Below are 27,661 nucleotides of genomic sequence, written 5' to 3'. Positions count from 1 at the left end.
AATAAAATAAAAATCCTAGTCGATGAGTGTTTCTAAGGGTAGGTCGTTTAAGGGGAGGATGTTCGTTCGCAAGACTCGTAGTTCAAAACATAGGCGGGCGATCAAAAAGGTAAAAGTAATAACATATGAGCGATCTCCGTTGTGCGCCGTGAGAGAATATGAAAATGAATTGGCGAACGACATTCGGTTGAACCGAACAAAATTTACGCGGGAATAATGTCCGACCAGCGACGGGCAATAGATTTGAAATCTTTTACGGATGAAACTCTCGGTCAACGCCCTTAGGCCCAACACCGTAACAACAATCGTATTTCTGAACGCTCGTGTGTAAAATGTTCGTGCACTCGGATACAGCTTCGTGGAATCGAGAGCAGAGACTGACCCTAAACGCGGTTATAACATTGTTGTACCAATTATTTCACGTTTTCAAATGCATTGTTATTTAATATTATGACATTACACCGCCGTTGCAACCGTGTTTATATAATATTCTTGTAACGATATTATGGCTGCGGGCATCATTCGTGTAGTATGCGAACAATAACTTTCGGGGTTCGATATTAATGAAAAACGCTAGTTCGGTAACGCAAATGGTCGAGTAAAAACGATAAACAAAAATCAAAAGAAAAAAACACGAATAATCGTGGATTATAATAAAATTGTACACACGATTTATAAAAATATAACATTTATGCAAGTATGTGATTTATATTTTACTCAAATACGTATAAAAATTAATTAATCATAAGAATCTACAAATTACGAGATGCCGACATTTACAACCAAAATAATTCTAGGCGCATAAAAATTAATTAATAGAATCGAAAAAAAATCACATAATTGGCATACATCTTTAATTACATTAATTATTACGATCAATGCCGTAACCTTAAAGGCATAGGCAGTACCGGGTTAAGGGGGAGGGGGCAATGGGGGTAGTTGCCTCCGGCGGCAATTTCTTAACGGCGAAAACGAAAGTTTTCAAGTTTTCTAATTAATGATTTTTGAAAGAATTATTAATCATTGTTTATTAATTAATTATAACTATAATTGATCAATTATTAATCATGTGCATAGCGAAATTTGTTATTAAATTTTATTATTTAATAATAATAGTAATATAATATTATATCGCCTACCACAGGTATCAGATGAGCGAGCGTTCAGCGTATTATTATAATTATTGCTCTCGAAATGTTGTATATTCGTTCGTATTATCGTATTTATTTTGAGTATAATAATATGTTTACAGTAGTAAATACACTGACACATAGGTATAATCGTGTTTGTTGTATATCCGTATGGGAATGTATAATAATTTATAACCATCAGATTCTTAAATTTGATGTTAATTGTTTTTAATGATTTATTTGTACACTACCAAGCATTTTTTTTATTATTATTTTATCGTTTATTTGTCTTTCGAGTATTGTTTACCGTTGTCGTAGTGTCGTCAAGTGTCAAGTCTATTGACTGAACAATAAACGGGCTTAATATTTCCCAACAGCGGTTTTTCTTCAATTATTATAAACAGAAAATGCATTATGTTAAGTGGTGCTGAATGTTTATACTAAACACTATTAGTTTTATTATATTAAAACTACCGATGATACGATACGTTTATAAATATAGATCAACTAAACAATTTTAACACTATTGTTATTTATGTATTTTTTTTTTTTTTTATGATGGATACAACGGTACAATGATTTTGTAAAGGGTGGCATTTTAAAATCTGCTCCTAGGCGATATATTCGTTTACATGGCACTGGGCATGGGCCCGAAGTTTCTAGCCGAATTTCTCTACATGTTTTTTTTCGAAAATCTTATTAAAAAACAACGCAAAGCCCAATGCATCGAAAACGAGTTGTAACGTCGATGGAAATAAACGAAAGGAAAAGTTTCAATCTACACAACTCGAAGACGGAACACTCGGGCCCTGGGGGAATTTCTTTTTTATTGATGATATTATCGTCGTCCGCTCAGGAAATCCTTTGAAATAATCGCTGATATCGTATAAAACAACGGATGTACGGGCGATACGGTGAGCTACAGCCATGCCACGTCCGTTTCGTGCACGGACACCGCCGATTTACCGCGCGTATTTTCTCTACTATAATACTACCCTTTTGGCCTCCTTCCCTCCGCGGCACCCGGTCCCGGCCGTATATAACCTACTATTCCTCTGAAGCATTGACCCTCGCTCGGCGACTGTTACACCACCACCACCACCACCACCACTACCACCGTCACCAGTATCACTATCACCACCACCACTACCTCACCAACACCGACAACCGTAACACCGTTTCACACGAGAACGTTTTAATCAATAACAAGATAAGGTGTTGGCCGCCGCCGCCGCCGCCGACGCTATCACATCCAGTCAGTCGTTTGATAAAACTGCACCGAAGAAGGCCGCCGCCATAGCAGTCGCGGTGTGTACGTAGGCGTTGTAGGAAAAGAAAAAAAAAAATTACGCTCGACGTGCTCGACGATTTGCGACACCGGTGAACGGATTTTAACGGGAAAAACTATCTTTAACTAATTTTTTAACATTTTTGTTTTTTTTTCTTTTCGCCGTACCTACACGTACGAGAACGTTTATCCAAAATAAATTCAATACGAAAAACCCAAAGAGGGGTTGACGAGCGGTGGCGGCCACGATGCTCGCGAAGCGACGGACAGTTGCTGGTCAAACGGTTGCGGAACTCGGGAAGTGAGACCATCGGTCGCCGATAGTTACGCGCGTAACGTTTCGAGGGACGGCACCGCTTCGTGCGCACAGGGCACACGTAATTCCCGCCCGCGCGTACGTGCACACTGACGACCGCGTGAATGTCGCGTATCGCAGCCTCCGCCGCCGCCGCCGCCGCCGCCGCAGCTGCCGCCGCCGCCGCCGTCGCCGTCGCCCCCGTCCAGTTGCCAGTACGCCGCTGTCAGTTACGAGTCCGCCTCTCGCGCGCGTCGTCGCCGCTGCCGTCGCCTCCCCGTCCGCTGATGACAGGTATTATTGCTCTGTCCGGTGCCGGGTGGACGACGACGGTACCGATCGCTCGCGGTTAACCACCACCACCACTACTACACGTCAATGCGGTCGCATCTCTTCGGCGGCAACAGCCATGTCCAACGCTAGGAAGACCAAGTTCGTGACCGTCAGCGACTACACCTAAACTAGACGTCGTCCAGGGCCTATATGGTGGTGGCCGACAGCAGTATGTTGTCGACGGTGAAGGAGGAGTCGGTAGCGGCGGACGTGTTTCAACCGCATGTCAACGTGAACGATATACCGCCGTTGCCAACGGCACTTCCGACGACATCCGCTTTTCCTAGCAGCCCCTTGGCGGCCAAAAAACAAGCTCTCAAGTCGTTCAACGAAGTACAGAGTCTTCTTACAGGCGGCTACCAGAAGGAAGTGAAGAAGATACTGCGCGACAACTCCTGGCCGACTAACCATCCGATTAGGTCTCAACTGTGGCCAGCGCTTTGTAGACAACATGCGTCTGACAATAGCAATAATATGCAAGAAGGATTTTACTGGGACCTTGTAGTACAATTATATGGATCTACTGGTAAATCGATACTTTCAACAATCATTTTTGTTATATATATTTTTTTTTACCTATCTTACTTGTTAATATATATTTACTGATGATAATTATTTATGTACATGGTTTTTAATATTGCAATAATTATTTAGTTTTTTTAATTAATTTATAAAATATCTGTTAGATACCTATCAACTTCTTAAATGATTTTTAAAAATCAAGTACTATTAATTTTAGCTTGCTAGAATTTTTTTTAAAAAATATCTGATTAACATTTCTCGATGTTATGTTAATTTATTGGTTAATTTTGACTTAACAACTACACTTTTAAGATTACAGTACTCAATTGCAATATTCTATTTAAAAAAAAATAAATATATTAAAGCTATGGGTTATAGGTTTAAATCTATAACTTTTGGTATTTGTACCTACTTTATTACTATCAGTATCAAATATCCTTATGACATATTCTAATTAGACCCATATTCCAATCCATTCCATTTTAACTTAATCAATTTTTTTCTATAATATTTCAATTAATTAATTTTAATAACAGTTTAGAGTTATTTATGTTATAGATTTTTATAATTGTTTAACTTATATGCAAGTGCTTATTTTAAAAATTGTTTTTATATCATGTTGTCAAATCATATATTCATATATTTTTTTATTTCAAGAAAATTTAATTTTTAATTAATATTATGTTATTTTTTTTATTTTAATTTTTCTTAAATAGTACTTATATTTTTAGATATACATAACAATAATGAAAAGGTTTATCTCTTCTATCAACATTTTTTATGAACTATTCAATCATTATTTACCTATTCATTTTGTCATTACAATTATTTTGATTTACATTTATTGATTAATATATAATTTTAAATTTTATATTGTAAAGTATGAATTAAATTACAATAAAAATGGTTCAATGTTAACAAATTACTTTTAAATATTCAGAAGATAACAAGAAGTTCTGTTGTTTTATTATTTGCTTCTTAAATCAAGTACTTAAAATTAATATATTTTATGAATATTGCTTTTTTTATTTATTCTAGAATTTAAATAATGTACAAATTGCAAATTATAAATTATAGAAACATGAAATTTTAAATAATTTAATAAGAAAGAGAATTAAATTTATTATAATCCATAAAAAAACTTAATTACTGTTTTTAAAATATTTTTTTTAATTTAACTAAACAAAAGTGGGAATAAATCAAATTATTTTCATAACATATAATATATTAAATACTTTAGGTGATGTTACTGAAAATATTAAAATAAACCTTTATCTTTTATATTAATACATTTTTAAATATAAGAATTATGAAAGTGTTTATTATTCTTTTGTTCTTTTTGTTAAACTGTGAATTTACTTATGTTATAAACTTTTTCTGCTTAATTAAAATATGATTGAAGCTTATAAAATACATAATTGTTTTAAATTAATTATTTTTTTGATTCAATTTAAGCATTTTCAATTTTTATTGTTATTGTAAGTTATTTAAATATTCTTTGCATTTTCTTAGATCTTCCAGATAAACCAATTATTTTACCGCCATTTGTTGAATCTAAACATCGACATTTGCATCATCTTGATTCCACTGGCAAGAATATTACTGATAGAATTATTTGCGTATTGGGGTTTGCTTGTCCAGATATCACCTATAGTCCTGCCATATATTCGTTAACATCATTGCTGCTACACTTTATGCCTGGTTTGAACTTAATATTATAATTTTATTAATATATTCCATTTAAGAAATATTACTTTATTATTATTATTATAATGTTTCTATTTTTAGAAGAAGAATGCTATAATAGTCTAACAAGCTTAGTTTCGTCGAAGAAAATAGTATTTGTAACACAAACAAAATTATTGTACGAAGTTACATGGAAAACTGTAATGCATATATGTAGAAAACATGTTGTGCGTAAAATTAAAACAGTAAATTAGTTAATTTTTTTTTTATTAAAATGTATTAATTTTTAGAAATCTGCAGCGGGTCACATTGGAAAACATTGTTCAATTAAAAAATCAGAAAAGATATATGTAGATTGGATTTGGTGGATATTTCAAGGACTTCCATTTCATCATGCAGTTAGTTGGATATTATAAAGATTTCTTATTACTAGTATTTAAATGTTTACACCAAGACAAAATAATATTATTTTAGGTTCGAGTTATGGACTGTTTTCTTCATGAAGGAATTAAAGTGTTATATCGTCTAACAATGGCAATTTTACAACTTTTTTACAAATACTCAATAACAAGCAATTCTATTTGGGCTGAAGAAATAAATAGTCATGGTGTAGATGTAGCTTTAATGAACTTTTGTCGTCAGATGCCAGTAATATAACATGTTTACAATAATATAATTAATAATTATTTAAATCATAATTATAATTGTATTTAGGTAAATCCACAAAAAATGCTTAAAACTGCATTTAAAATTCGTGGTCTCAGTTCAGCATATATTCATAAAGTTTTTGTGAAAACCGAGATGATATTGAAGAGTAAAGCAGTGTTGTCTGGTTCTAATAAATTGAATCGTTCCTGCTCAAGTGAAAATTTACCTACTAGTCAATCGCAAATGAATATGAATATGGTATCACATACACTTACTATTCGTGAGGTGAATTATTTTATATATTATAATATATGTAGTCAATGAAATATGGATGCTATTGTTATAATTAATATAATTATAATTTTGATCAACAATAATAATGAAAAATGTGTGAGTTTTTAACACATTAATTTATTAAGAAATCAAAATATATACTTATATACATACTTTTTATGAAAATAACAAAAAGATTTTATTTCTGTCTATTTTAAATTTGTCACAAAGTATAACTTTGTTTAGTACAAACATTAAAAAAATATTAATAATAAAAATATTATATGAATATTTTAAAACTATTTTAGTTTTTAAATTTAGTAAAATAATTTTTTAATGTTTGTATTATTTCAATATAATTTCTTGATACCATTAAAATATGAATATAAATTAAGAATAATTAAAATCATAAAATAATTAATTTTATTAGTTATTTAATAAATATTATATTTTATTTAATTAATATTATTTTTTATTTTATTAATTTGTATTATGAAAATATATTGCTTTTGAAGGATATATTTATATTAATTAATTTATAATATCTTTTGAAATATAAATAATATTATACTACTTTTACTTAGTTAACAGCTACTCGTATATGAGATAATTTAACATATTATATGTATACATTTACTTAAAGAATATCGTGTGATGATCTTTTCCAATATTGATTCTGTTTTTTTTTTCAAAATATGTTTATAAACCATTAAAATAATTAGTAAACAGGAAATTATTATTACAAATAAGTAGAATTCACACAATGGCTTCAATTATCAAATGATTTAAAATCATACATAACTTTAATATAACATTTGGTAATGAACTTGTACTTGTATGTGTTATGCTGCAAAACAGGGAGAACACTCACCAAGCCCTCGGGCTTCTACCATGGCCAGTTATCCAATTAACAATATCAGATCTTTGATAGCTAACCATCAGGATGTAAGTTTTTTATATCCAAACTGCAGCTGAATCCCAGATATTTTATTTTTTTTCAGATTTATTTTATTTATGTATTTTTGCATTTATATATTTTCATCTTAGCTTTAATTTGTAATGTAAATGCAATAAGCTTTCTAAATTATTTATGTTTTTAGAGTCTTAGACTAGATAATAGATTTATCTTTGGATTTATATTACCCTAAAATTTTATTATTTAGTTAATTTTAACTTGTTTCATTGTCTATCGTTTGAAATTATCCATTTATATGTTTGTTCGAAGTTAAGTAATTACTATAAATACATTTTTATTTTATTATCATTAGTACACATTGGATAATAAGTATAGGTATTATAACTTAATTTACTTTTAATAATGAACTTAAATAATTAAAAGTATAGTTTAAAAATTATTTATTTTAAATGTATTACATTAAATTTGAATTTTAACAATGGGCTTAGAAAAAATAAAATGAAATATTTAATGGTTATATTTAATAAAGTATTTAATATAAATACTTTTAGATAAAATGCTGCTAGTTAAGAATTAGTATTTTCTATAATTGTTAATAGTTATCATTAAAGTAATTAATTTTAAATAATAATATTTCTCAGAAAGATTTTGAGTATTTAAAGAAAGAAAAATTTAAATTGTAATTTTACTGTTATAACTAAAGTTGGACTAGTTCTACATAAATAATCAATATTGGTTTTTATTTTAAAAGTAACTATTAAAAAAATATATATTTATAACTAAAATTAAAATTCATAATGTTAGAAGAAAGTTAAGTTTTTAATGATATATGATCATTTATACAATTATAAGTTATAAAATATAAATTAATATTTTTATAATAATTAATTAAATAATAACTTGATTATAATTATCTTATATTATAAATTGTAGTTTAATCTGTATTTTTATTATAATTTCATTCTATCTATTTAGAAATTTATTGAAAATTGCTTATGTTATTATTTCAGTTGAATAATTTGATTATCAATAATAGATCAAAAGGTGCATAATAAAGTTGATTAATCATTTTTGAAATCTGAAATATTTACTACAACCTTCTTACAGCTTGAAAATATTAGACTTAGGTTATATTTTGCTCAGTTGAAAAAATATAGTTTTGCTTATTCAAAAACTAATTAAAACCAACTAAAAATGAAGTTACAAATTATTGGTGTCTACTTTTTATCATTTATCAGTTGTCATAGTTATTGTAGTATTAAAGCGTTCTAATTAAAACAGGTGATTTAATAATCCCTTTATTCCCAGGATATCCCTGCTAATTCACCGTGATATTTAGAAAGCAATGGTAATAAATAACTGCAATAAAAATAAAAAAAAATTTAAACTGTTAAAAACTGCTCTGATACCCTGCTCTGATTTTTACAATACATTATGAAATTTGTAAATTATTTAAGTAAGCTAAGTACATTTTTCATCATTTTACCCATGCATGAGTAATATCTGATAATTAGTTTTATTATTTTTAACCCATATTCATTATTATTGTAGCATAAAAAGTATACTATGAAAATATTTACCGAATTTGAATTTTGTATGCAAGTCTTACCACGTATTTATGAAACGTAATCGAGGCTTGTAACTATTAGTTCAATTGGGTTATTGCGTGCGAATGCTTCGTTTTGGATGCCTTCTATACCATAAATGTATTCAAGTACATATTTTCGAACAGACAAAACGACAGTAATTATGTAATTATTTAATTGGACATTTTCTATTGGTATTCGTAAATCTCCTTTAATACATCTACAAATGACAGTTCAATACACTGGTATAAATAATAATAGCAATAAATATTCACTTGTTCATCATGTGATCATTAAAGTTTTTTATTGGTTTATCGTACTTAATGGCTTTTTTCAAGATTATCCTTAATCGCCCTAAGAACGTGTTATGACGTATAACGATTAGGGTAGGTACAGAATACGTACCTGTAGGTATTGCCAGTGACACGGAACAAAATTTTGAATGGTTTGGTCAGTAGCCACCCAATTTACAACTTACAACCCACCTCACCCATTGAGGTGTTTTAAGGGGTTGGGAATTAATCACCTCCCAGAAATGTTTAATCTATTTTAGAATGTATGATGATAGTATTTAGTTACTTAAACGTTTTAAATAGTAATTATTAAACGGTGAGTATTATAATTTATAGTTAATTGAGCTAATTAACTTTTTACTTGTAAATTCATCCATCACAGCACCACCCACCATCCTTATGAATGATCTGGTCATAACCAATTTGAACCCCAAATTCGGTGCCATTGGGTATTGCACATGTATAAACCAGATTCGCTGATGGACTTTTGTCTCGCATTAGGAACACTCGCTTAACCCAATACACAAACGGTAGACTTATAAAACGGTTACAAGCTTCGAGTTCTTCGACTAATGTATTATTTTGTAGTACCTACCTGTTGTATTACATGTACATCGGGTGTATGGCTTGAGCGCATTTGCACGTGTTCGCTGAGCACCGTACGGACTGATAACGAAATCGTTTGTATTGCAGCTTTTCACGTTGTGGTCCTGGTTGCCGGTGAGGATAACGATGTACCAGCCGATTCTCCTTTACACGACCGAGGAGCACGGGTGCAGTTTGACCACGTTCTACGTACGGGTGGAACAACACGAGCCGACTCTTCTGTTGATAAAAACATGCAACAACGAGGTATGAAACGATTTGTGTTACCACAGCCTATTCGCTCGCGACGTATTGTTAATCGCTGTGAACAAGATGGGAACTGAGTACTTCAACTATTTTTGGCGAAAATGATAATCGGGGTCTTATTAGCTTCAGAGGTTAGCATTTCAGCTTCACGTAAGCGGGTGCAAACATTTTATGAAGTCTTACCACTCCCTCTCTTGGCCAACTTTTGAACAATCAAAATCAAACCCAGTGTACAAAATGTAAATTTGATTTTCAAAAAAATCAATATAATGTGTTTCAAACGATTTTAAAAGAATAAAAAACAAACAAAATAGTCAGGGGAGTCATTTCAACTTTTGAAAGGGTGGGGAAATTAATTAAATTCGTCGACTTCATAATATTTAAAAAGATTTTGTTACCTATATATTTAAATATTTATGGACGATAGACTATCAATAAAATATTTTTATGGAACAAAACATGGAAGGATTAGTAATGAATAATGATGATAAACAAAGAACATGAATCGTTTAAATTTACCCAATTAAATAATAACATTAAAGATAGCAAAACATTAATTTATTTACTTATCCTATAGGTTATAAGTTACCTATCAATAGGTGTAATGGAATAATAATATATATCTAATTAAATAAATAGTAATTATTTTATTATTTGTATATTTAATATATTACAGAACTTATTTATAAAAACATAAAATTGTATCTCAATTATAATATACCGTAGTTTGGGGTGAATAGGAACGATTTTAACGGTGTTTTTTATATATTATGAGCTCAATTTTTATGGTATCAATATCACGAAAACTGTTTTATAAAGATCACATATATAGAAATATATAATATACCAAAAATAAAGTTTATAAGGTTTGTGTAATAACGATTGTCATAAACTAGGGAGGAGCCAATGTTTCCCAACTTTTATTAAACCGTGAACGTGTATTTAAAAAAGAATATTATCTGATTTATGAATAGAAAATACTAAATAAAAATTTACTATTTACCGTTTTTAGCATTTGATCATCGGATAAAGAATTGCCGACTTATTAATTTCTTAGAGTGGGGCATTTATCATATTCTGCCCCCCTCCCCAAAAAACGCCCCTTAATACAGTCCAAAAAATATAAATTAATACCTAAGTCAGTTATGTATACAATTTTTAAAGGGCGCAATTACACACCTTACTCTTTCCTGAACAGCCCCGCGTTAAATTAGTTTAGGTTTTTTGAGATAGCAAATATGCCGTGTATGCTCTATTTTATTTTTTATTTTTTTACAATGCCCCATAACTTTTGTCTTTCCAATTCAAGCATCAATTAATTAGGTGGTTTTTTTTCCCCCCCGCACGGTCCAAAAGGTGTTCGGCGCTTACTGTTCCTCTAAGTGGATGGAGCGGAACAAAATGGATGACCGCGGAAATCGACAAGCGTACTTTGGCACCGGCGAGACGTTCATATTCAGTCTATACCCGGGCAAAGCAAAATACTCATGGGTCGGCATGGAAGTTGATAACGTGCACCACGCCAACGAACTATTCATGGCCGCCGATCAGAAAATGATAACCGTCGGCGGAGGGTATGCTACTCATATCACCAGAAAATTATTACAATGATTATAAATTCAGAGCTTAAATTTTATAATATATAGAAGTAGTGAAATATGTGCATTTTATAACTTAAAAATATTTTTTAAAAAAATAAGATTTAACCTTAAAACTAAGAAAATCCCAACAACAAAATGTATTAAAATTATTTTTTAATTGTTTATCCTTTTAAGCATTCAAAAACAATTAAATTTATTAAATAATATTAAGAAAGAACTTAAAAAAAAATTGCTAAAAAGATTAAATTCTAATCATTTACAGCATAAAATGTAGGACTTGAAATCTTTGTTTCATAAAACAAATGTCTAGTTTAATCTATTACTGGTATTCTATAATAATAAACAGAACTCGTAAGTTCATACATTTGCATATGAATCTTGCAAAGTTGTATTTAATGCTAGATGACATAAAAATCCATTTCAAGGTACCACGGTTAAATATGTGAAATCTTATTTTGCATGTTTTTGTATATTTGGCATATTTATGCATATTTCTATTTTATCGGGCATATTATACAGCATTCTATTAGAATCTATTAAAAATCTAAATTGAAAATATATATAAAATTAAAATTAGAAATTGTATTATCTTTTATTTTTTTTCTTGATACTCGTACATTTAATGAATACATTTGTTTTAAATTTCAGATTTAAAATTAATTACTGACAAAGACGCAAAGCACTGACAAAGCATTTTTTTAAGTGCATAATTTTAGATATTTAGTGCATATAAATGCATATTTTTGAACTTTTCAAAGCATATTTTGCCAATTTTAAGTGCATAAATGCATGCTTATTTAGGATTTTTTTAGGGCATGAACTTACGAACCCTGATAATAAAAAAACGCTATAGAATCTGAGCTCGGGCCATGATTTTAATATTCGTGTTTTAGGGATGGCCAAGCAATTTGGATGGACGAGAATGTTCGATACGGAAAAACGGAAAGCTGTTCCACCTTTAACAATCCACCATTGTGTAAAAGTCGTGACTTTGAAATTAAAGTACTTGAAGTATATGGTTTTGATGGAGTGTGAGTAATCGTGAAATAATTTTAATAAAATTATAATGGAAAAACATCTTAGGTCAAAACAACAGTGAAAATTCAAAATTTGGTTAGTTATATTTTTTTTTCTTTATATTTGTCCAGAAAAATTATTGGTTCGAACTTTTTTGTGCTAAAATATTTGTATTGCAAAGAAAAAAAAATAAAGATTTCAATAAACAAAAAAAATTGTTTGGGTATGATTCACACATTTTGAAGATATTTAGGTTACAAATCGGTCTACATTTATGAATACAAATATGATCCTCAAACTGTCTGTCAACAACATCTAGAAACCTATTTCATTTTTTGTTTCCGATTTATAAATATTTTATATTATTTAGTGCATTGTATACGGACGTAGTTGTTACGGGTATCCACAGAATATCTACTTTTAAACTAATATTTGAATGCCGATTAAGCGATAAAGCCATAAAAGAGTGTTGATCATTATCCATTTTTCCGAAGACCGTTGTACCTTGTACCCTATTGTATACAATTTCCGATATTCCTTGTATCGATATATCTATAAAATAGTGGTCGATATTAGTAATGGCACAATCGAATAGTTATCGATACGATTGATTATTTTCTTGTTAAAAAAAACATTCGAATGAAATTACTATATAGTACTGATTGTCATTTAATCTAAATTTCATATACTTTTAAATAGCATTTACACCGTCTACATTTCAAATAATGAAAATAAACTTATGAAGAACCTTATATTGCATTTTCAAGATTTTTTTATCGAAAAAATTTCAAATGTTTAAAAAAAAAGTGATGCTTGAAGATTTCTCATTAAATTCATAATAGGTATCTTGAAAAAAACTGTCTATCCGCTATTTTCAAAAATATTTCTAATATTTCGATAATGACTATTCGATAGTGCTCATCATTAATCGATGTATCATGGTATCGATGATGGGCATGCAATGTATCGAAATTTTGATATAGCAAAACAATTTTTTGCCATCCCTAAATACAGTAATATCATCCACCTCTATATCTCATTTGACCTAAGAACATTTGACATGTAGTTTTAATATTCTTAGTGTTTTAAATTAATTAAATTAGAAAATAAACTTTAATTGTCTTTGTAGGATTCTTTAAGGAAAGAAATTCTTGCAACTACTAAAGAAGGTGACAAGTTATCTAGTCAACATTTTTTTCTATTTTATTATCTAATCTTTACTTGTATGTTAAGTTTTTTTTATTGTTATTCATAAATTCATTATTTGTTATACTAAATCCATGTTACTTTATGATTATTCTAATGCCTAGATTTTGCTGTGCGGTAATTATTGAATAGTAATTAAATATATGCGTTGAAACTACAGTTGCACAAGTTTTTAATTTGAACTAATATTTTGTAAAATTTATATTTATTCAAATTCAATAAGTTGATTGTGAAAGTTTATTACCTACATGACATTTTTCCAATTATTTAAATGTATTGGAATAATGAAAATTATTAAAAACTGTTGTTGTATTTTTTCAAAATTGAGTTATTAATTCAATGCATTGGTTATACATAAGTACTAGAATTGTATATTATAAATATATATACAATTATTTTACTTTGTAATTTAACTTTTTGTGTATCGTAGTAAATTAAATAACTTGGCTATTCTTATATTTCTTATGTGTGACAACGGGTATTTGATATTAAACTTCGTTTATTATAAAAAATAAAAACTCGTGCAACCATTATTATATTTATGAAACGTTATTACCTATATTATTAAGCTATATGTTATCATTAATGAAAGGACACAGTCTGTTTCAGAAATATAAAGCCACTAATTTAAGTTGAGACCAAAAAAATCCTATTGCCTTAGAGCATACATCAATTTATAATATTATCGTATTTATATTGTATCCTCTGAATTTAATTTCTGTAGAACTAGTTGTGGATTACTTTTTTGATTAATACATTTATAAAATATCAAGTAATTCCACAATAATGCAATTTGTTTATTTATGATGTTTTACTCTAGGGATAATGTACAAATAATTTTTTTTTATTTGTTTATGGTTGGATTTTTTTATTCAACCTTATTTTGCATTATACTGTCTCTAAATGTGTTCAAAAATTGTTATTTCTAATTTTAAGCAATTTTTTTCATCCATTTAAATACTTTTAGTGAAAATTAAATAAAACTATTAAGCTATTAAGTTCCTGAATAAATTGTTTGGCTGTATGTCTGATTCAGGCTGTATATAAATGTATTATCAGTCGAAATATTATTATTTAGGAAAATATATTAATTATTAGTTATATTGTACTTAATTCTATTATATTGAAATAAGTGTTATTGTAAAAATTGAGGTAATATTTAAAAATGATGGATTTTGGATTTGTACTACTATTAGGCCGCTATCATATTTTACTGTTTTATAATATACCGATGTTGTGTAGTTCTGTTGGTTAGCTTTTAGCCAATACACTGCTATAATCGTTACATTATAATATTATAATCACCACATGATAATTATTTGCATAAATTAAAAATGATTACAATTGCATTTTAATGATTCCTATTACATTTTCTAAGCTATATATCATTATTTGAATTTTTTTTTTTTAATACCATACATACATACATAGCCTTACTTGAACTTTTTATGTTGAAAATATTTAAATTATTTAAAACTATAAGGTTAACATAAGTTTTTGGTTAACTGAGAAATCATAACTAAATCTATGCCACTTATATATGTGTGTGTGTATAAAATACTAAAAGTTTATTTAAAATTGTAATTGTATTTATTTAAAATATTCAATATCATTCTGAATTATAGTTCATTTATCTTGAGTTTTTTGCACAGGTCATTAAATATAAATTTGAATATACATAAAAAAAAAAAAATGAATCAACTTCAGTTTTCTTTTTGTTGAGTTATTAATTTATTATTAAATTTAATTAAAAATAATTGTTTGATTTGGCATAAGTGGTTTAGTATTAAGAATGTAGGAAAATTGTCTTTCAATCTAACATTATTCTAATTGTTATTTAAAAATTATTTATTTTTATGTTATATACATATACATGTATAGTATATTTATGATTTCTCGCCTATATCATTGTTACCAAGTTAATTCCAGTACTATAATAGTAATAATATTATGTTTGTGTGTGTTAAAAATATTAAGTTAGCATGTGATATAATTTGTGTTGGGTGTGGAAAAATTATACTACTTATGTTATAATATTGTATTTTGCAGTTATCATATTAATATTATTATAAATTATTATTATTATATTATTATCTGACTACAGACTAGATTTTTATTATTATTCTTAGACTGTTGCTATACTATTAGCCTAGTGTTACTTAGTCAAATATTTAATATATAATTTATGTTATTTAAAGATTACGATATAAATTTTCCCATTGAGCTTTTTAGTTGTTTAAAGTTATGTACTTGTTGACAAAAGCATACTATGCACACTCTCATGTCAGATTTATAGATATGTTAATTATTTTGTTAAGTTATTTATTTATCAGTTGTACACCTATAGCTTTATTATCGTGTGAATTGTTAAGCATATACTACATGTATACATACATGTATTATTAATATTATTATTATTATTATTATTATTATTATTATTATTGTTGTTATTATTATATTATAAATTTGTGTTACATATTTTATTTTATAAGTGAACTATGTTCAGTCTCTGGTAAAATTGACGCAACACGATTTTAGTTGGAATTCATCAATATTATAACTGCACTTTTCATAATCAATTAAATTGCATTTTAAAATATTAAAACCATTTAATTTAATAGCCATGACTTGACATATATTAATTGCTTGTTTTATTTTTTGCACTGTAAACCACTATAAATTCAATAACACAAAACAAATTTTTAATTTTTAACAAGCAAAAACATTTTGAAAAATTATAATTATTAATGTGCATGAAAAATATTCGCAAAATGATTTGTAGTTTTTTTTTATTAAGAAATTAAAAAAGCAACAGAATTTTAATTGAAATTATTTAATTGCTATACTACTAATATTGATATGTTTGTTGCTACTTTTTTACCAGAGACTATTAGTTTCACAAATATATTATAATATATAAGTAGTACAACTATAAAATATGTTTTTTATTACTATTAATTTTATTATATTTGAAGTCTAGTCGAGTCTTTAAGTGGCGCGCCTTTTTTTAATTCCACTCATTATATTATGATCCCACAGCGATATGTTACTGTTACCTTTTAATTGTTTTATATCGTCGCCATCTGTGATATTGAAACATCCATTTTATGTTTACCCTTTCCCACCACCCCCTATTTTTTAATACCAACATTTATTACATTTAAATTAAATTTTAATGCATAAAAAATGCTTTATACAGTTTTGGACATTTTTTATATTTTAAATCAAATATGTTATGTAACTGTCCAGTAAGTGACTGAATAAATTTAAACCACCTCTTTTGACCAACTGTTATATAATATGCATAATTGCTATTTATTTGTTAATACGCTACTCTAAATGTCATGCTGTACATTTTTGTTATGATTCACTGTTATAATGAAAATAATTTTTTTTTTGTCATTTATTTGTTACCAATATAAATATAATATAGTCATTTTAATACCTTTATATACATATAGTATCCGTTTGTAATATTAAGATTTGTGTACCTTATATTAAGAGTGAGAATAAGACCCACAATGTATTCGAACAAAGTAAAATATACATTTTGACTTATAGTATCATATTATGTATTTCAAATTAATATTGAATATAAATCCTGACCTTATCAATCCTAATTGAATATTTAACAGAAAATAGGTTGAACTATTTTTCTCTAAAAAAAAAAAAATTAAAATTCCTTTTTGCTCTACAAATAAATATAATTTTCCTCTAATTATATTTTTCAGTGATTATTTATTTGTGGACTAAAATTTTGAAAATAAAACTTTGAATGAAACTAGTTGCTAGTGATTGGTCGTTCCTGTAGTAATAGTATGGTACAAATATTTTGATCTGCGATTTGTAGGCCACTGAGTACAATATATAATTATATTAGTTTTGAAATTTCTATCAGTATTGGCTTGTTTAATATAAAAGAATAATCAATTTTTCACACTTAACTTTATATTGTATATAATCTGTTAATAGTTGCATTAATATGGTTCATTGAATATCCAAAAATAGTACAAGTTGTATTTCAATTATGTTTTATTTCATTGACAACAATTTTACTTTGAAATATGTTTTATTGGGCTGTCATGAATTCTCTGGAAACCATTCAAGTTTAAATTTAAGTAATTAAATAGATTTGATCTTATAAGAATGGAAATTACAAACCAAAATTATTTTAGCAGTATCAGACAATATAAATAACATAAAAATAAATAAATATTGGGGCAGAAAAACCAAAGAAAGTACTTCAGGGCATTAGTACTGGATGGAATTTAATATAATCTAATGATTGAATGTTTTATTGAACTTTAAAGTTCTATTTGTGGTACTCATGGATTTTTAGATTATTTTCCCAAAAAACTAACAGTAGATGAATGAAAAATAATAAAAGAGCTTTGCCTAGTATTAAACCTTTTTGAAGAAACAAAAACTGTAAGTTGAGATAAATATATGATTGCATCTATTGTTATAGTACAATCACAAGGACTTATAAATGTACGAGATGAATTACATAAGCAAAATTATGATCCTAGGGTTAACAATGTTCTAAAAAAATGTCTCTAGGGTAAACAAGATAAATATCGCTGGAGTGATATTGCAAACATAAGAATTCTAATCCACGGTAAATTTCTCGACCCACAGTTCAAAAATGTTTGTTACATTTACATAAAATCAACAAATAAAAATTAACATCACTGAAATCACTAATACTATAATATCATCTCATAAATCAGATATATAAGCAGATGACAATAAGACATTTTCCATAAATGATAGAGTTCAATAGATTCAAGTTGTTAAAATTCAACTAGCAGAAACTAACACATCAAAGGCTATCATTGGAGTACAAAGATATTTAGAAGATGGGCTGCAACAGCGAAATACTAATACACGAAAATGGTTGGAGGATAATAAATATAACTATCCACATTTGAGTTAGGTTGCCAAGAAAACACTATGCTGTCTTGGAACATCAGTACCTTGCGAACGTGTTTTCTTAAAGGCTGGGTTATTGACCAATGACTGTCGTGATAGACTCAACAGCGAAAAAGTGGTAATGCTTCTTTTTTTTTTTTTTTATACCAAAATATGTAAAAAAAAAAAATAATAATTTTATATACATAACATATTTATTTTATAACTGTATTTCTTTTCATTACCAAATATTTATGACGATGACAACAATATAGTATTTATAAATATTAAACAATTATTTATTGTTACTTATACAATAATAATTAATTTCAGTGTACTCACATTTTGAATATAGTTTAATCGTTTATATCCCATTGCTTCATCCTATTGGGTTATTACATTAGGTACATCCAATAAAACATTCATAATATTGTTTTATTAGTCATAAGTTAATATTGTATCAATTATCCGTATTACACTAGTGACATTCAATCATCGTTTTGTTTCGATGGCCGAGATTGATTTTTGTCTTTCACTGATAATGCTGCATACTTGTCATAGTGCGGTATACTCGACATTACCAGCGCGCCCTCTCGTCGGCCGCCTCGGCAGCGCGATCACCTCTTCGTCGTCTCACCACCCGGTGGGTCGCGTACACACATCCGTACAGCGCTACGTCGACGCATTTTTCACACCTTGCGCAACCAAGCCCATTCCCCGGAATCGGAGCCGCGCTCACGGCGATTAAAGGACAACACAGTTGGCCAAACATCAGGGGTGCATTCAGTGGCGCACACTCGTTCTTACCGGCATGGGTCGAACGTATTATATTAATACCAACCATCCACCCATTACCCATAAACATTAGCAAAGCGACTTCAATAGAGGTAATTTTGGAGCTTGAGGTAGAGGACCTAGCATTTTAAGGCATTGAGTCCAATCAAGTTTCACGTGTTCAAAATTGAAATAACTTTTAGAAAATTGCAAATATTTTTAACCACCCAATTTTTTTCGGGGGAGTCCACTGACCCCCTTGACCCATAAGGTGTGCGCCACTGATTGTATTGGTACACCGTATACCCGTCTGCAGATTTTCGATTTTTGGCGTAAACCTAATGCAAAACATCATTTTACGGGTATACGGCTCCTAAAATAACTGGTAAACCAGATAGAACTTATAATTTATTAATTTAATAGTTCATTGGAAAAATTTTTTATGAACTATGAAGTTTGAATGAAATATTTATATGTTGAAGATTACAGTGTACGGTGTACGGTTTACGGTTTAATTACAGTTTATTGTATTTCAAGTTCAATTTAGAAAATAATATTTTGAAAAATAAATGTTATTAAGTACATAGGCGCAAATAGAGTAAAAAATCCGGGGGGGGAGGGCTACAGCCATCCTACCAAAACTTAAAATAACCTATAGATTATCCACACTCTTATATACCATATTAATATATTTTAGATTCTGAACAAAGTTTGATTTACTGCAATGCATAGGCGTGTTCACGGGGGTGGTAGGGTATGCACTTGCACTCCCCGCGAGATGAAGCGGCCACTGCCGCAAACCCTTACAAACTTTTTGTAAAATCAACGTGAATCCGCATAATTATCTATTATAATGCATATGTATACAATAACACGGATATCCTGTTATCATTTACCTATATCACTATCACGAATATATATAACAAATATATAATGGTCGCCTAGGTTAAATATCTAGTCGAATACATTAAGATAGCTGAATGGATGTGTTTAAAAGGTTTCTTACAAAAAGTCTTGGAGTTGTTTTATTTTTTTGCATACGATCCCTGAGTATACTCATTTAACGAAAGAACGGTTAAACTATACTCGGACAACCTTATTGAATTCGTAAGAATTATTATGGTTTGGGTTGCACCCTCTGCGAAAAAAGTCTTGACACGCCTATGTTGCAATGTGTCTTTTTTTTGTATGTAACACTATTATAAGTTAAGTGTGCTGTATGCAGTATGCCATGTATAACATGGAGTATTTAGAGGGGGCTAAGCCCGTAGTTGCGCCTATGATTAAATATAATATAGAGTATGGACTTCCAGCTTATGGTTCATAAACCTGCACCGAGTAATTTATAACGCGTGGTAAATTCTATATCTTGTGATATTGTATTTTATAGTCTTATTAGAAGTTATAAACATGTATGGGTTTAATTACATTTATTCGAGTTTACCGAGAAAAAAAAAATGTCAAACGAAGCGAGAACATATTTTTATGATTAATATACATATTTTATTAATGCGTATACCTATAGATATATTTTTATCAATACATCACTACCAAACATAGATTGTCAAGTTCGACAACGGTCTTAACTCTGCTCGGTTTGTCACAGGACCAAAATACACTGACATGTTATATCACCGATTATATCTCACCGTACCAGAGTGACGTTTCGGACATGTTCACGTAGACGCGGTCGGACGGTTGCGAGTACATCCTTATAGCCATCAGTCGATATACACGTCAAGGTTGTACCCAATGGAGGGGGGTCCGGGTCCAGACCCCCCCCTATTGAAATTCTACATACTCAACGGTTTAGTAGTAAATAGTATAATAATAGTATATAGTGTATTTTAAATTCCTAATATCTTCAATATACAAAATTTATAGATTATATAATATATCTATAACGTATAATGTATTAACAGTAATTTGTTGGTATTGAGTTAAACTATAATTATAATTAGAAAACAGATAAAATAAAAATTTTAGACCTCCCCCCCATAAACATTTCTGGGTACGCTCCTGGTACACGTACCCGCCCTCAAATATGTCAGCTCACGCTGTCACCGAGAAACTAGTGCCACGACCAGACCAGACTTCAACGTTTACTTACACCTAGACAAACTTATGATTTGCCACCCCATAAATGGAAATATACATCAAATATTATTTTTACATAAATAATAATAAAATAGACTTAATTCCGAGTTCATTATATTTATTTAAGTAAAATTAACAATTTATTAGATTAATGCATTTGTAAACAAATAAACCACTAGGTACTTATTTAAATAATACAAAACAGTTTTTGAGTCTTATTTTTTACTATACATAATTTGATATGAGTAGGTACTAGGAAACGTAATATTTTTTTAAAAATTATACATGGTTTAAAAATATTAAATGCCACCCTAGGTGTGGGTCTATGTCACCCCTTGAGCCGGTTCTGGTCACAAAGTTTTTCGTGTTTTGGCATTACAGACATTGTGACCAAGGAAGACAGTTTTTAATCGGAACTTTTCTCTTAACACGGTCAAATTTACGGTTTCCGCCAGTGCATTTTGTAACTAGTTAACTAGGCGACACAAATATCGCCCAGTGATTATACTCTGTCGTCAATATTTTGAAAGATTGGACGAAATAATGCGAAAAAAACGTGTAATACTATAATCGTACTATGGTATTACATTGACTATTTTGAGAAAACATTTTTTGTCGTCCAGTGAAAATTCCTTATAAAATGCACTGATTTCCGCCATATCCATACTTCTCCTTATCACCCGCAAGCGAATGGCCTCACCGAGTGAATGCATCGGTCATTGAAAACCGCATTGACCACCAACAGTGCAGCAAAGTAGGATAGAATGATATTCAACGCTACAGAAATACTTTTAATAATGTAGATAAATAGAAAAAATATTTTATTATATATTTATTTAATAAATTTGAAATAATATCTTACTTTACTTAGTGACTATATGTTTATTCATAAATATTAATTATATTAATTAACAAAATTATAAAAATTAATTTTATTCTGTTTCAAAATTACTTGTCTCATCATCGTTTATACTTGAAAAATTTTCTTTTAAAATTAAAAGAGATTTTACTTCATCAGGCAAAGTTGAAAATGTTTTTTTTTCAACATTTCGCATTGAAGATATGTACGGATCGGATAACACGAAAAAAAAAGTATTACCTATATGTTCATTTGTGTTTATCCTTGAATTTTTCCGTGTATGATGTTTTCTATAATTCTTGTAGTTTTTATTCTGAACTTCGTGTGCCTCATCTGATAATTGAATAATATTAATGGCTGCGGCAAATAAAGACAAACTAATTTTATATTATTAAAAAGCTTAGAACTTCCTTATTAGTAGGTTATTTAACGAGGATCGTAATTGTGACTATAATTGATAAATGTTATAGTAAAATCTATATAATTAGATTAAAGTATCTTTGTTAAGTTATTTATTACATATATATCTACTTTTTTACCGTGGCTAATCAGTAATCACTGCTAATCATAAATTTTGGCCTGGTGGTGGGAAAAAATTGGCCTTTTTAATTGTTTGCACACCCTTAAAAAAAACTGAAATGGTGCCGTTGTAGTGCGGTAGATTCTCCACTAGCAGCCCACTCTTCGGCCGCCACGGCAGCACGATCACCTCCGTACGTTGCCCGTGGTGGCACAATGACAGCCGCTAGCTCTCTTTCATGCGAACCTCCGCCAAAACCGGTTGAACCGTTCGCGACTTGTGGTAAAAAAACGCTCGTTGTTGTCGGCCAAGCACACTGTTGTCGGGCCATTGTTTTATTTTATTATAACTAACTTATACTAGTGTTTGTCTTTCGCGATTTGTTCAATAAATCCTATTAACGGTTATTTATATTCCACATCGTGTGTTCTTCTTTTTATACCTCAAACATTGATTAAATATACTTGTATATTTAATCAATGCCTCAAAGAATTTCGGGAAGATTTGGTGGTAATCTCGCAACAAATTACAGATTAGTCATATATATATATATATATATTTGTATATAATCTATGGCAGCAGTTCCCAAAATTTTTTGATTTACGTATCCCTAAAACAAAAACATTTATTCAAGTTTTCCACGGAGAAATAGGTAACATAACATTTTTTTTATTATTTTTATAAAAGCAAATTAATGTCGATATTAAAATAAATATATGATAGCATATTACAGTGGTTCCTAAACTATGCACCGCAGTGCCCTAAGAACACCACGACCACTATCTAAGGGCTCCATAGTCTACGGTTCATAACAAATAGTTTAAAGTGCTTAAAATTGATTTTTCCTTATTGTTTTCGTAAAAACTTTATAGCAAATAATGTAATATTTTTTATTGTGTAATCGGATAATGTCATTTTAACCATATAATATTTATATATAATAATTATAATCATTATAACAATAATTTTTAGTTATCTATTTTTTAAGTTTAAAAGTGCATTAATTTATAACTAAGTAAAATTTTATTAAAATTAATAAAATCGGTTATCAATAAATTTTTTTTTTTGTTCTTTCTTTAATGTTATTCACAGCCAGAGCACCGTGGTTTGATTGTGTTCAAAAAAAGGCACCGCGGAAAAAAAAGTTTGGGAACCGCTGGTATAATATACAATATAAATATTTGACTTGGGCTTTCCATAATAAATGGTTCCGCCTCCTTAGAAAGTCACGCCTCACACTTTAGGAATCACTGTCTTATGATAATATCTGATAAAATTATTTTCATGAACAGTTACTGAAAAGCTGGGCTTACACGACGCGAATCTGATGCGCGAGGCTTGATGCGTGAGTGTAGATTCGGCATATTTCGCCCTGTCTGATCTTGCCTCAGGTAATAAGCAAGTCAAGCGAGGATGCCTCGTGGCAAAACGGAAGCTTAGTCGGTATTTGGATGCGCGTCAAAGAAGATTCGATTCACATCGTGTGAATTACTTTTTTGAACGTCTTGCCTAGCACGTAGCGCCATGGATCAAAATCAATGTTTTCAATTTATTGAGTTGCTTCATTGTTGCCTCGCATAAACTGGGGCTCCCCTGAATCACATGTTTTCGTGCATAGATACGTATCGTGTAAACATTTAGGTGAATTAGATGTCTCGCGAATCTTGCCTCGCGCATCAGATTCGCGCTGTGTAAACCCGGCTTAATACAAACATCGCAAACAACTTTTTTAGGATTTTGAACAACAAACTTAATAGACTTAATAGTAAATAATAAAGAAATAATAAGAAGTTTACAAACTACGAGTATATTACTGTTTACAGTAGACAATGTACTACGAATTTATTTTTTGAATTGTAAACTGTGAGATTACAGGTACTGAAACATTTCACAACAGTTCACCAAAGAGAATAGTTAATTTGAACTATTCGTTTACCAACTTAATATCTAAGATTATAATATAATATTGAATGTTGTAGTAAAACCATTGAGATAAAGAATACTCTGAAGCGCGAAATCCTAAACAGAAAACAAACTGCTGCACAGTAGTCTGAAACATCAATTTAGACCCCATGTTTGAAATGTGAATTTTTTAATTTTTTTTTTTTATGATGTATAAATATACATTCCTAAGGAACCTTAATACGGAATTTGAAGTTCTTATGTATATATAAATCAACGGGACTTACATAGTTTTTTTTTTACATTTTTTATGGTATTTTACGCTATTTTATTGAAATATTTATTCTTTATCATGTATTTTTTTCTCGATTCAATATTTATTTTTTAAATGTTTTAATACAATTAATTTAAAGTTCAATTTCTTCAAAATAAATGACAAATATAGTTATGCACATTTAAAATTATTTTTATTGTTTTTAATTTTGATAGACTGCTATCTGTGGGTGAATGTTTCAACCATTTAATGCTTTGTTGGAGATTGTTTGGTAATTAATTTGTTTTTTTGACCACCATTTTTTTCAAATGATGGCCAGTTTGGTATTTTTAGGTTCCATCTTTTGTTTTTGTTTTTACTTGTGTCTCCCTTCAATGGGATAAAGTTTATTTTGATAGGTCTATGGTCACTGCTTAATAAATTATATAAACGGGGTAGTACTTTCCACTATAATCTATGTAATATGGATGGGGGACAGAGGGTTAGATCTAGGCAGGATAGGTTTCTATTTGCTACGGTCAGTGGTGTATATAGAAATAGTTTTCACTATGGGCTAATTTTTTTATGAATACATAATTTTTTAAAAATAGTGTATAAAATAGTGTATAGTGTATTACCACTAGTTGAGCATGATTCTTTATCACTTTATCAGCTATTTATTATAAAAGTACGAACAAGAAATTAGTCATTATATAATATTTTATTATAATAATATTTTTATTTTTAGGCTTTAAATCATAATTAAATAATCATATGACGTATAAAAATTAAAAACAGTATTTGAAAGACCTAAAATGTTTTCACCTAAATTTTCACTATAGGCCATGGCCCATATGTCCCCCTATATACGCCACTAACTACGTGTATGTGAGTGGGTCTTGAATCATTTAATAACACTAAATTATTTATTTCCAGCAGTTTTTCGATTGTTTTACCTCTGAGGTCATTTTTGTCGGAGCCTCATAAAATGGGTTGTGTGCATTGAAGTCGCTGAGTATTATTAATGGTGTGAGAAGTTGTTGAATGATTTGCTCGATGTTGGCATCGATGCATTTTTTTGGTTTGGAAGATATATAATACAAATTTTAAATTTTTCTTTAGGATTAATTTGAACAGCTAATTCGAGTTCTATTTTTTTTTAAAGAATCATTTGAGCTTCCATTGGATAATATTTAAGTTCGTGCCTGTCATCATGAAATTATAGATGTGTTTTTTGTTTTGATTTGATAGTTGGTATTATTTCTCTGGTGCCAGATGTGGTTCAGATTCCACTTCTAATGCTTTAAATAATTCGTTTGTTATTCGGGTAATGTTGTTTTTTGTTTGAGATTTGTTGATAGAAGGTCTTTGTTTTTTATATTTTAAGAATGTCGATTCCTGTTATTCCGTGTTCGTAAATGGTGTCTAGCGGGTTTTCTTGAGTAGAAATATTTTCTATTATGTGCTTAAGTTAAAAGGAATTGCTGTTGACGTGTTTACTACTTTCTAATATGTGTTTAATAGGTTCAAAGTGTTCGTCTAAAAAACGTCTATGTAAATTTGAGCGGGAGATATGAGCTGATGTGTTGGTTTCCATAGATGTGTTTTGTGTGTTTTTTTTATTTGTTGGAGTATGTACAGATGGGTTCGTTGTTTTTTATTTTTTTTTTTTATTTTTTTTTTTTTTATTCAATAAAAATAACAATAAAATTTGGTTGTTAGAATTATGGATGTGTATTGAATTAGTGGGATGGGTAGTGTTTTGTTTGTTGGACTTGTTGGGTCCGCTGATGATATTGTTAGTAAGGCTCGACATTTTTAAGGTTGGATTCGCTGTGTTATTGTTCTGGTCTTTGTATCTTTCCTCGGATATTGTATCTGTAGTTAAACTGGTGCTTGATTGACCATTATTAATTAGGTCAATGGATATATTTTCTGTGGATGATGATGTGTTGGTTTCATTTTTTGCGTTTGATGGTTGTGTTATTTCCAATTTATTTATGTTCATTTTTTTGCAAATTAAAGACGTGTGCTCAGTGGGTTTGCAATTGAAGCATGTTGTACGATCGTCTGTGAAAAAAATTCGGTGCTGTGAATCATTATCGTTAATTAATAGTGATCCTGGTATTTTTGGTGGGTCTTCGTGTTTTATAAACATTTGTCTCCGAAAACTTAATATGTAATCGTAACCTTCGTTGGCGATTCCAGCTTTGAGGCAGCTTAATTGGAATATCGGGGTTATGTTAGATTTTTTTTTAAGTGATCGAGAATATTTTTATTGGAAATAGATGGGTGTTACGTTAAATATTACTATCCTTTTTGCTGGGTTTATAAGTCTGCGAATCTGAATAATCTGAATAAAATCATAATGTAACTGCAATTATCATATTACGTTTCGTAATATTATTGTCGTGGTAACGCAGTCATTGAACTATACAAATCTCCAAAACACGCAAACGTGATATACTAGATTAGCATATATTTTAACTGTTACTAGAATACTAAAATTTATAACACGGTCACTGTTGTTAGAATCAAACACAAACCCTCAGATAAAATACTATCAAAACGTCATGCCTGACCGCAAAATTGAAACGAATAATGCAAATACGACACATGGAAAGGGACGAATGTACGAAACCGAACGACACGGAGAGAAATTCATAGCGCCCGCATTGCGCGTGTGGCGCCATACGAAG

The 27,661-nt window shown here is 29.5% G+C and overlaps 1 protein-coding gene across 4 annotated transcripts; it reads left to right on the top strand.

The window, feature by feature from the left end:
- The first annotated feature begins 2,379 nt into the window (after positions 1-2,379).
- Positions 2,380-13,906, top strand: LOC112681385 (TBC1 domain family member 24-like). Of its 4 annotated transcripts, XM_025551647.1 has the most exons (11): positions 2,380-3,572; positions 5,081-5,269; positions 5,357-5,481; positions 5,545-5,652; positions 5,729-5,902; positions 5,969-6,187; positions 7,034-7,120; positions 9,664-9,822; positions 11,179-11,396; positions 12,317-12,454; positions 13,570-13,906. In XM_025551647.1, the coding sequence occupies exons 1-11, from the start codon at positions 3,197-3,199 to the stop codon at positions 13,577-13,579; spliced, it is 1,803 nt and encodes a 600-aa protein (XP_025407432.1). In that variant the 5' UTR covers positions 2,380-3,196; the 3' UTR covers positions 13,580-13,906. The 4 variants fall into 4 exon arrangements, with proteins under 4 accessions (XP_025407432.1, XP_025407442.1, XP_025407438.1 ...); XM_025551657.1 differs by lacking the exon at positions 7,034-7,120 and having other exon boundaries at positions 13,570-13,905; XM_025551653.1 differs by lacking the exon at positions 13,570-13,906 and having other exon boundaries at positions 12,317-12,458.
- Positions 13,907-27,661: the final 13,755 nt, after the last annotated feature.

The sequence above is a fragment of the Sipha flava genome, unplaced genomic scaffold, assembly GCF_003268045.1.
Source record: "Sipha flava isolate LNK unplaced genomic scaffold, YSA_version1 102_pilon_pilon, whole genome shotgun sequence".
Lineage (NCBI taxonomy): Eukaryota > Metazoa > Arthropoda > Insecta > Hemiptera > Aphididae > Sipha > Sipha flava.
Note: the sequence above shows the minus strand (reverse complement) of the source record. Positions and strands in the feature narration are given on the sequence as shown.